The 11,916-nt window shown below is 35.3% G+C and overlaps 1 protein-coding gene across 3 annotated transcripts; it reads left to right on the top strand.

Annotated features, from left to right (window-relative positions):
- The first annotated feature begins 5,133 nt into the window (after nt 1-5,133).
- Nucleotides 5,134-11,385, top strand: LOC11444403 (uncharacterized). 3 transcript variants are annotated; one of them, XM_024781831.2, is made up of 8 exons: nt 5,134-5,805; nt 6,515-6,595; nt 6,679-7,073; nt 7,377-8,694; nt 9,139-9,233; nt 10,009-10,150; nt 10,247-10,372; nt 10,486-10,623. In XM_024781831.2, exons 1-7 carry the CDS (start codon nt 5,226-5,228, stop codon nt 10,339-10,341), a joined length of 2,706 nt encoding a protein of 901 aa, XP_024637599.1. In that variant the 5' UTR covers nt 5,134-5,225; the 3' UTR covers nt 10,342-10,372; nt 10,486-10,623. The 3 variants fall into 3 exon arrangements, with proteins under 3 accessions (XP_024637599.1, XP_003607216.2, XP_024637598.1); XM_003607168.4 differs by lacking the exon at nt 10,247-10,372 and having other exon boundaries at nt 5,135-5,805; nt 10,486-11,385; XM_024781830.2 differs by lacking the exon at nt 10,247-10,372 and having other exon boundaries at nt 5,136-5,805; nt 10,489-11,385.
- The last annotated feature ends 531 nt before the right edge of the window (nt 11,386-11,916 follow it).

Genomic DNA, 11,916 nt, shown 5'->3' with positions numbered 1-11,916 from the left:
TTTAAAGAGGCTATTATTGAGTGGTCAGTTTTAAATGGGTGGGAAATAAAATTTATTAAAAATGATATATATATATATATATATATATATATATATATATATATATATATATAGAGAGAGAGAGAGAGAGAGAGAGAGGGAGAGAGGGAGAGAGTAAGGGTAGAATGCAAGGTCAAATGTGGTTTCTGGGCACTTGTAAGTAAAGTGGGGGATAAACACACTTTTAGAGTGAAACGGTGGCATGAAAAGCACACATGTTGCAGGGCAACTTTGAATAGATCTGCAACTTCAAAGTGGGAATCAAAGGTTGTGTTCAAGAAGATGTCAACCACACACGTTGTGGGTATAACCATAAACAGAGCATGGAGGGCCAAAGCAATTGCAAAGGAGAAGATTGAGGGTGATGCTGCAAAGCAGTACAACCTGTTGTGGAAGTACTCAGCTGAATTGCAGAGGGTTAATCGAGGAAACACGTGCATGATCAACATGGAGATGCTTGGTCCACAACTACAACCAAGGTTCTCATCCTTTTATTTCAATTTTGATGGTATCAAAAAAGGGTTTACTATTGCCTGTAGACCTTTCATAGGTGCAGATGGATGCCATTTGAAGACCAAATATGGAGGTACACTTTTAATTGTTGTAGCTAGGGACCCAAATGATCAATATTATCCACTAGCTTTTGGGGTTTGTGAAATTGAAACAAAAGAATCTTGGAAGTGGTTTTTAACCTTGTTATTTGAGGATATTGGTTAAGATAAGAGATGGGTTTTCATCTCTGACCAATAGAAGGTAATTCTTTATTTTGATTTACTTTATTCTTTTATTAATTTTGTTTCCATTCTTAATTTCATGTATTTTGACTTACCTTGTTCCTTGTTTTCATTTATGAATCATAGGGTTTGATGGTTGTATTTGATGAATTGTTTGAGAGTGTGGAACATAGACTGTGTAACAGCCCGATTTTCGCTATAATTATTTTAATTGTTTTTATGTGCTTGTGTGTGATTATTTATCGTTTGGTGCATTTTAATGGGTTTCGTGTTAGACGGGTAATTTGGTCATTTTGTGAGTAAGGTAATTTAGTAATGGTGATGATTATTTTCAGTGTTTCAAGTGAGAACCATTATTTTACTAAGTTACTAGTGTGGTAATTAGTTGCGAGCCAGTAAGTGATTGTTGTATTTATTTTACCGTTAAGTGAGTAGAAACATTTTAGAATTTGTGAATGAGTGGGTTAAGCACACTAAGGCATTAGGGTTAAGCCCATTTGAGTATAGTCTATATAAGTTCTATACTTTAGAGAAAATAGGTTTTCATTTCATTTCACAAGAATTTTGAGAGAGGTAGAAAGAGAGAGTTCAAGAGAAGATAGAAGGGTTAGAAGGGAGAAAAACTTGAAGACCCAAGAGGTGATGGAGATTCTAGGAGTTAAATTGAAGTTTTAGCTAGGATTATTTGCTAATTGAGGTAAGGGGGTTAGAGTTCAATCATAATCAATTAGTTGTAATTTTTCATTAATTGCATATTTAAGTGCTTAATTTTTCTAGCTACTGTTATCTATTTGTTTGTTAGTCTTAATCATGTTTTTTTGTTATCAAATTCAGCACACAAAATACTTTAAAGGACAATAAACAAACATCATTCCATTAATTCAATTAAACCACTAAAACTCATGTTTCAATTACAATAAAACTCCAAAGGAAATAAACCAAACCATTACAAACCAAAATACACAACTTGAACATAGTTTTGACAACTTAGCCATTCAGCTTAAATTCATCACAAACAAAGCAAAAGATATCCAAGATAAGATCAACAAAATCATAAACAGGTTGCTCTTCTTCCTTGATTGCTCAAGCTTCTTCTTAAACTTCTCATTTTTGTTAATTCTCATCTCTTTCATCAACAGGATAAAATCTTTCATTACTTCTTCACAGTTTTTGTCACAAGGAAGCTTCTTCAAGGCAGATGATGATGCTTCAATTGCTTGTACTGGTACAGGACGGACATATGGGGGATGTCCTTCAATTTCATCATCACATATGTACAACTTACAACTATTAGCAATCTGAGATGAAAACAAACATATGCAGCAAATTAAAATGTGTGAAAATAAGAAGAAGAAAAAAAAACCAAGTATTACAACGGCAAACTCAGAGTATATGTTGGGCATTTCCAATATCTCTTTTTAGGGTTTTCAATTGAATTGGATATGAACATCCTCGCGGTTTTGTTGCAACCACAAAAAGGCAACTCATTACATGATGATTGATAAATGGAATGACAAGACATTATTGAATGATTCTCCTGAAAATGTTGGGCCCAAATAGAGGAAGAAGAAGGAAAGAAGAGAGACAGAGAGTGAGTGAGAGGAAGAAGGAAGAAAACCATATATATATATATATAGAGAGAGAGAGAGAGAGAGAGGAAGAAGAAGGGATTTTAAGTTTTTGAAATTCAAAAATTGAAAATTAGTTTTTTTTTTAAATTAGTCCCTGTCAAACTGCGTTTTTGGTTTTAGTCCCCATACTAACCCCAATCATTAACTAGTGCCAACTCACGAAGTGCCACATATTGCTCCGTTAGCCAGCTCATGGTTTTTTTCACGGAACTGAACGACAAGGACTAGATCCAAAATGTTTGATAAATACAGGGTTTGTTTCGCAACAAAAAAATTTACAAGGACTAAAACAAAAAATGCGCCAACTTACATGGACCTTTTACTTATTTAAGGCTTTTTAATTTAAGGGTTAAATATGTTTTTGGTCCCTATAAATATACAAACTTTTCGTTTAATCCCTCTAAAATTTTCCTTCAACTTTTAGTCCTTATAAAATTTTCAATCACTACTTTTGGTCCCTATTTTTAAGTTAACTTTTGTATTTTTTAATAAAATTGTACAAAATATGTAGAATATTGTAAAAAAAAAAAATCCCCAAAAAATTAGAATTTTTTAACAAAGCACAAATTAAATATGAATTTTTAAGCATAAAAAATATATAAATTTATATTTTTTTTTTACCAAAACAAAGTTAACTATTATCATTAATCAACCAATGTTTAATACAAGAAGGATAAGAATTAAAAATACAGTGACTAGCCCAAGAGCAGGCCACCTTAGCTAAAGTATGAGCAACCATGTTCGCTTGTCTCCTAACAAACTTCTCCTCGAAGTTGGAATGTAAAGATAACTGATAAATAATACTAGAAACAATCGCATATAATTCTAAATTACCATGTCCCGCTGACGATAGAGCTGGCACTAGAGTATCAGAGTCAGACTTGAAGACAACCCGGTCCCATCTGTTTACATCAGCAAAGTGAATAGCAGCGAGTAAGGCTACTGCCTCCCCCTCCAAAACAGTCATATTTGCCTGTTGCCATTTCGTTTGAGCCCGAAGGAATCTCTAACACAACACACAAAAGATGTAAGATGGTTACGGTCATGGAACGCGGCATCCACATTGCACTTCAGCCATGTCTCGCTTGGTTTATCCCAAACTGGGTTGTTACCTTACACTCTATTCTGGCCGTGTGGCACAACCAATAGTGATGGATGTTTATGAACCTCTTGCCATTGCTGCCATGCATCTAATGCTGTCCTTCCAATGACTTTTGAAGTATGATGAACGTCATTCCAAATGACATCATTACGAGCAGCCTAAATTTGCCAAAGAAGGAAAGCCACTCGACCAACAGTGTTTCGGCTTTCTGAACAACATACGTCAAAAACAAAATCTGCCAAGCGGCTCTCAGTTCCAACACGCGTTTGCAGCACAGTCGAAAGTCCTGCCCAATACCAACTTTCACGCGCAACCGTACAACCTACAAAAGCATGCCAATCATCCTCAACAGCCGTATCACAACAGGGGCAAACCAACTCACATTGTACATGTCTTGATCGAAGTCGGAGACGAGTAGGAACACACCCCCTGCAAATCCTCCATAACAAATTACGTGCTTTATGAGGGGAATTCACCTTCTAGATTCTATGCCACTCTTCCTCAACATGGAACCGATCCGTGTGTAACAACTCCATCATAGCCAGTTTATAATCAGTCTTAACAATATACCTCCCGTTACGTTTCATCATCCACGCTATTATATCATTCTGAACTTCCGCAAACAGTGGTGTGTCGAGAATAGCTTGCACCATATCATCGGAAAACAAAGATTCAATCTTATCAATGTCCCAAACTCGTTCCTCGTCAGCTATCAAATCAGACACACGCAAACTATGCACATCTTGGCCTTGTGGGGATTGAATCCAGCTACCGTGAACACCTCGAACCCACGGATCATTCATCAAGTTAACCTGTTGCCCATCTCCAATCGTCCATCTACAACTATATAAAAGTAACTGACGCGAATTCCAAATACTCCGCCAAGCAAAGCTTGGGCTATTACCGAGTTTAGCACTCAAAAGTGAATACCGTGGAAAGTACCTCGATTTAAAAATTCTAGCAAACAGAGAATCAGATTTAGACAGAAAACTCCATCCTTGCTTAGCTACCATAACAATATTAAAAGCTTTGAAATTCCAAAACCCCATTCCACCAAACTCTCTGGGGCATGCCACACGTTCCCAAGCCATCCATTTAATCCCTCGTTACTTCTTCCTCCCCACCAAAATGCAATGATCATCTTCTCAATATCATCTATAACTGAATTCGGCAAAAGATAAATGCTCATTATATATGAAGGAATAGATTGTAACACATATTTGATCATAACTTCCTTATATATGAAGGAATAGATTGTAACACATATTTGATCATAACTTCCTTTCCTGCCTTCGATAAATTCATATTAAATTCATGTTTTGTTAAAAAATTCTAAGGTTTTTGGGAGAGATTGTCATAATATTATAGATTTTTCTGCAAAATTTTATTAAAAAATATGAATTATACATATGAGTTTACTTTAAATGAGAGACTAAAAGTGAAGATGGAAAATTTTATAGGGACCAAAAGTTGAAGAAATTTTTTAGAGGGATTAAAATGAAAAGATGACATATTTATAGGGACAAAAACACATTTAACCCTTAATTTAATTAAAAAATATTACTATATTCTTCAAAAAAAAAAAAAAAAAGTATTACTATTACTATTACTATATCTAACATGGCGGGTCCACAGAATAACATAGCGGCGCGTATCATCGTCTTCATCAGTAGATGCAGTAGCCGCACACATCATACCAATTAACAAAAGTGAACAACGATGAAGCCTCCGATCCCGTTATCAACGACGATGATAGCCATAACCCTAGCAACAGCAACACTATCTCTCTCCATCATCCCCACCTCCTCATGGCAAATCCTCTCCTCCCACAATTTCACTTCCCAGATCCAACTCCACCAACACATCCTCCTCCTCCTCACTCTCCCTTGGTCCGGCGAATCTCGTTCCCTTATGAACGATATCTCGCTCGCAATCTCCAATAAACCACAAGAATTTCAAAATCTTAAACTAATGTTCATGTACATCAATAATGAAAAAACGCTAACGGATTCAATTGGTGTTAGTGTTGATGGAATGGTGAATGTTGTTTATTTTCATCATTCTGTGGGGTATAAGTATTCAGGGAGACTTTCGGCGAGAAATGTGTTGAATTCGGTGCATCGTTATGTTATAGTTGCGCCTGAGGAGGTTCCTTTTAAAGTGATTGATAGTGGGAAGGATTTTGCGACGTTTGTTGATTCGGCTGATGTGAGTATTGTTCTTGTTGATTTTTGTGGGTGGACGCAGAAATTGTTAGCTAAGAGTAAGAAATTCAATGGAACGCAAAATGGCACTATTGGTGAGTTTTGAAAGTTGGCAACTAACCTTCATGAAATTGATGTTCACTAACATTTGCTAATATGGCATTTGCAGAAGCACTTTTGAGCTTATTCTATAACTTAATATGCATGTTTTGGGTTGACTTTTTTGAACTTATTTACTTCCATAAGTACTCGAGAGACTGTTTGAGCGAGTTTAACTGTTTTCAGCTTATTTTCATAAACTCTACATGATAGCTTAGGAAAACAATGTATAGCTTATATGCAAACAAGCTTATGTGAACTCAATATAACTTTATCTTGTGTAAGTTTATACAAACAGCTAAATGAATATGTTTTTCAATTTTCAAGTTGTTTCTAGGTTTTTGTAAGCTTCTCACCATTGCTAACGAGCGATGGCTTATGAACAAGATAAAGTCAATGCAACTTTATAGTGAAAATAAATGCTGAGAATGCAAATTGCTTTTTGATATGTATATATTATATACAAATGCAGATGTCTTTTTGAATTTAAACACTCATGACATAAGTTCGTGTATGGTAAACACTTAGAAATAATTTCTTTATTCAGTATTAATATTTTCTATTTTTTCACTTTGCTATTTACATATGCTCTGCTTCTCTTTTTTAAATGCTTACTTGCATGTATATGTTACGTGTAATCTGTTATTAGCTACGTCGCTCATCAGAATATGAGTCACTATTTGTGTGCGCGCATTTTCCTTGCAGGGCTTCACCATGTAATGGGCTTCAGTGGAGAGAATGATAGAATACTGGCGTCAAAGGGGAAGACTAACCAGAAGGTTGCTGGTATTATCTAAGATTGAATTTAAATAATAAATACATAATTTCCTTTCTTTCTGTTTTCATTTTCTTTTTTCATCCATAATCAGAGGAGGGCATGTGCAAGGCCGAGCACAACATCAATAAAGGATTTTGTGAAGTTCCTTCGCTTGGGGAATTTACATCAGTTAATGATGGCCGTTTGGAGGGCTTCAAGGATCAGAACAGTCATAATCTAAACCCCTGTTCATTTGAAGAATTTGAGCGTTTCCACTCTTTCTACGAGAAATTCATGAATGCCGTGAAGGAATTCTTTCTGCCTTCTGAACGTCATAGATTTGGTCTAGTTTCCGATAGGGCGATGCTTTCATCCTTAGGTGTTGCTGATTCTGGTTCATGGTTTGCAGTTCGCTACCTAGCTGGATGTTCAAGTTGTTCACATATTCTTAAAGAAGAGGCTGACTTGAACTATGTTTTGCAGAGAAATAATTATTTTGTCAAAGAGGTGAATAAAACCTTTCTAACTATTGTTCTATATTTTGTGGTGTATGCCATGATGCCATATTTCATTGCTCCTTTATCCCATATCCAAGCCCAACTTTGACTGTAGTTGTCAGAATCAACTATCCTGAAATCCTTTGTTAAGTGAAGCCATATGAATGATTTTACATTGAAATTCCAATGCTATTGTTGTAGACTTGTTTATTTAACTGATGTAGATATACGCGCCAACATGCAAGAATTTTTGCTTCTCTCAATCAACTAATCTTTCTATGAGATTTACGCTGATTTGTTTGTTTTCATTTAGTTGGAAGGCAATGATCACAATCAAGAAGCCACTATTTCAGCAAATAAGCCGTCAGTACTTCTATTTGTTGACAGATCATCTGACTCCTCAGAAACTAGGGGAAAGAGTATGGAAGCTCTTAAAGCTCTTAGAGTATTGGCACAACACTATCATGCGAATCAAATAGATACAAAGAATAATGATAATCACAAGAAAGTTTCTATCCGAAATTATCGCGGCACAAAGAGTACACCTGATCTTCTTAAGTCAAATTCGGTGATGAAAGCTCAGAAGATTAAACTAAACAAGAAGATATCTTCCATCACGATTATTAATGAAGGTAAACAAGTTGGTGTGGATAATGTAGCTTCTGATCTACAAGTGAGTTCTTTGAATGAGTTATTGAGTTACATTGTCCAGCAAAAGAAGGATGGAAAACTAAGTTCTCTAGCAAAGGATTTAGGTTTCCAACTTTTATCCGGTGATATTGACATTAGTTCAGCTAATACACAACAACAATTGCATTCAGAAGTTCAGTCAAATCAAATTTCAGCAGAAACTTCTCAAGAAGATCATACAGGTAGTACTGCAATGACAGAAGGCTATCCATATAAATCTGCTATAGAGCCTGGGAAAAATCCCAAACTGGTCGTGCTATCTTCTCAGCATGAAGTCAAGAAATCTTCTATTGTCACCAGTGAAGAGACAAAAGCAGTGAAATCTGAAGAATCCATCATAGATCACGGACTTCCTAGTGCAAAAATTATTCAATCAGAAATAGATAGTTCCACCGATGGTTCTTCTGATGGAAACAATAATGGAAAACAGGATTATTTTCTTGGTTTTAATGGTTCTTTTTTCTATTCTGATGGTAATTATCAATTGCTTGAAAGGCTCACTGGTACTTCTAGAATTCCGTCTTTGGTCATAGTTGATCCCTTTTGGCAGCAACATTATGTCTACCCTGAAGAGAAAAGTTTCAACTATGCTTCAATGTATGGTTTTCTTTCTGAGTTTCTTAATCGAACCCTGATTCCATATCAATGGTCAGAACATGTTCTTCAAGGCCAAAGGGAGGCCATGCGTCCTCCATTTGTTAATTTGGATTTTCATGAGGTGGATTCTATACCTCGAATCACAGCTCAAGCTTTCTCTGAATTTGTTATTGGTTTCAACCATTCTAACAAAGAAAACACTTCAAATGCATGGAATAAAGATGTCTTGGTCTTGTTTAACAATAGTTGGTGTGCATTCTGCCAGAGAATGGAATTGATTGTTCGTGAAGTATATCGGGCCATCAAGGGTCATGTTGATACATTAAAGGGGGGATCTGATAATGGTGAGAATTTGACTGTATGTATGTGTTTGTCTTTCTCTGTCATCCTATATTTTACTTGCTTAATGTTTATCTTATTTATTTTAGCACGTTTTTGCTAAAACGTGAGTATTTTGTGGCTTGGGTTTTAGTAAGTTGTTCAGTGAATTCTATATTGGCAATGGACTTGTCCTGTTTCTCTTATGCACTGCAATTCTGCATTTCACTATCAAAATGGTTTTAACTTGATCTTGAAAATGCTGTTTTTTACTTGTAATTTGTGAATGAGTTTGACACTGCATCTCTGATCTTTTCATTAATGACTATGGTTGTTGTCCTATTTGGTGGACTTGATTGATGTTGGATGTTTGTTATTTGAATTTTTATTTTTTATTTTTTTTTAAGAATTTTCTGATTAAATGGTATATACAGTCTCTAATAGTTTGACAACTGATTGCTACATGGCAGAAGATTTTGATTATCTTATGATGAAGATTCCAACAATCTACTTATTGGATTGTACATTGAATGACTGCCATCTGGTACTGAAGTCAGTAGATCAGGTACTTGTGGATTTATACTTTCCAGGCCTCAATGTTCAGTCTTATTTTTATATTTATTATGGGATTATTGCCACACTTTTTCTAAACAATATTGAGATTGTTAGTGGATTGTTAACATTTGGCACTATATTTCCGAGCTGTACCATTATTGTTGGGTATGCCCAGATGAAGATGATTGATTGTTAATTGTTACTTGTGTAGAGATTTTGCCACACTTTTGCATGAATCAAATGACACTTTAATGTCTTATCATAAAATAATGTCCAGTGAGTACTGAGTAGTGATAAATCATAAAATGACTCTTTGTTTTAGCTATTTTTTTTAGAATATTGGACTAAAATGAATTTTGTGGTTTAAGCCAAAAACAAACAAAGAAGTTGGTCAGGCATGAATTAGGAGGCAAAAGCTATTTTTGAGTCTGGTTGTGTAGCAGCAACTGCTTGTACAACTGTTACTCATTTATGTCATTGTATTTTTAATAAGGGAGAAGTCTGAATAAATTAGAAAAGAATTAGGCATAATTTAGTTGCATTGCAAAGACTAGAGGAACTTGAGCATTGTTTTAAATCTTATATTCTTGTTATCAATATATATCAGGAAGAAATACGATGAATCTCATCTTCTATTTATTTGAAACATGCATCATAGATCTGAATGCAAGTAGTTGGTTGTTTGGCCTGTAAATTTGAAATTTATGCAGTGAAAAATGTTGAACATCATAGGCATTTGTTTATGATCTCTGGTTAATAATGTTTGGTGTATGTTAAATATGCAGAGGGATGTTTATCCTGCACTGGTTTTATTTCCTGCAGAAAAGAAGGAACCTCTTCTTTATGAAGGAGACATGGCTGTAGTTGATGTTATGAAGTTTGTAGCAGAACATGGAAATAACTTTAATCATCTTATCAGAGATAGAGGTAAACGTTCATGTGCTATAGCGTCTTTCTATGCACGTATTAGATTATTAGAAAGCATGTGAATCAGTTTTTGTTGGTGTCATACTTGGATCGCAGACTTGTCATTACCACCATCCTTGTTTCCCAACCCTTTTTATTCCTGGTATCCATCCACTTGTAGCAGGCTCCATTCAGATTTCAGTAGGACTTGACTAGTGGAGTGGAGTCAGACTCGTAGTTTGTGTATCTTCTTTTGACTTATGCTTTTATTAGCATCCTTTAATTTCTTGTCTACTGTTTTGTCAAACCTAAACATTAATTATTAATCTGAATTCTTTCATGCATGATTCCTGTAGCAGTTCTGTGGCTGTCTGAAACAGTAATCAGGAATCAAAACTTACGTGGTACTTTGCAAACTGATGTCCATGAGGAATCACTTCATACACGGAACAAGTATGATGGAGCCCTAGGTCAAGATAAAATACCGAATCAGGTGGTCGAATCTAACATGATAAATTTACCAGTATCAAATGGATGGCAAGAAACATTGCCTCATGTGGTGGTCGGTTCGGTGCTAATTGCCACAGAAAAGCTTTTGGGGGTTGATCCATTTGATGGATCCAAGATTCTCATTGTGGCAGCGGATCCAGCAACTGGATTTCAAGGTCTTATCATTAACAAGCATCTAAAATGGACGAACTTGGAAGAAGACTTGGAAAAATTGAAAGAGGCTCCTTTGTCCCTTGGGGGTCCAGTTGTGAAAACTGGAATGCCTCTTTTATCCTTAACCAGAACAGTTTCTGGATATAATTTACCTGAAATCCTACCTGGAATTTACTTCCTTGATTATGTAGTGACAACTAGCATAATCCAGAAGCTGAAATATGCAAAAGAACCAGTTGACAGCTACTGGTTTTTCTTTGGGTACTCAAATTGGGAATGGAATCAGTTGTATCATGAGATGGCAGAAGGAGCGTGGAACTTGAGTGAGGATGGAGCGAGACATTTACAATGGCCTTGACTATCATTTATTCATCATCTTTACTGTACTATTAACATTGTGATTGATCTCATTGTTATTTATAGAAATAGTATGACAGGCAAAAATAGTAGAAAGTACCATCCAGCATACAGTGTGATTAGAAAAATGCATGCCTTGGCAAGTCAACCAAATTTTCTTTTGAAATTGTTGCTTACACCATGCCTATATGTGTTTGCATGATGTTCCTTTACACCAAGTCTTTTTCGAGAGTAAAGTTGTTGAGTTGTCTTGTCTGCATAAAATTTACCCGTGTATTAATTATTAAAGGGAAAAATAAAAGGTTAAACCGTGAGGAAATATATGGTTAAGTGTGTGTGATTGAAAATGTTGCATATTAGTTTTTTTTTTCTTCGATAAATTATTGTAAATTAGTTTAACAAAGCAATTAACATGTACTAAGATCTCCACTTGAACTCAGTCAGAGGCCGTTTTCAATGCCTCGGATGTATTTGTGCTTCATTTCCTCTGGCCGATGTTACCATTGATACTTGTTAGCTCTAATCAAACTAGAGAAGGAAAGAGTAGCTAGCAATATTGAGATCAGCAAGTTCTATGAAACTAAGATAATAAGAAACTATAATGACAGTTCTAAAAAAATATGCATGGTGGTAGGATATTGAGTTTAATAATCGTAGTGTAAAGATGTTGTATACAACCGGAAAGATAGTTATATAAAACCAAAATGATGTTTGTACATCTATTATGTTACAACTTTTGTGACAACTTTATTTCTGATATTCATATA

The sequence above is a fragment of the Medicago truncatula genome, chromosome 4 (assembly GCF_003473485.1).
Source record: "Medicago truncatula cultivar Jemalong A17 chromosome 4, MtrunA17r5.0-ANR, whole genome shotgun sequence".
NCBI lineage: Eukaryota > Viridiplantae > Streptophyta > Magnoliopsida > Fabales > Fabaceae > Medicago > Medicago truncatula.
This window is presented reverse-complemented; position numbering and strand designations above follow the sequence as displayed.

Coding starts and splice junctions, on each gene's coding strand:
- LOC11444403 (XM_003607168.4), top strand. CDS start 5,226: ATGAAGCCTCCGATCCCGTTATCAACGACGATGATAGCCATAACCCTA. Junction 5,806..6,514: donor AACGCAAAATGGCACTATTG/GTGAGTTTTGAA, acceptor TTTTCCTTGCAG/GGCTTCACCATGTAATGGGC. Junction 8,695..9,138: donor AAAGGGGGGATCTGATAATG/GTGAGAATTTGA, acceptor GCTACATGGCAG/AAGATTTTGATTATCTTATG.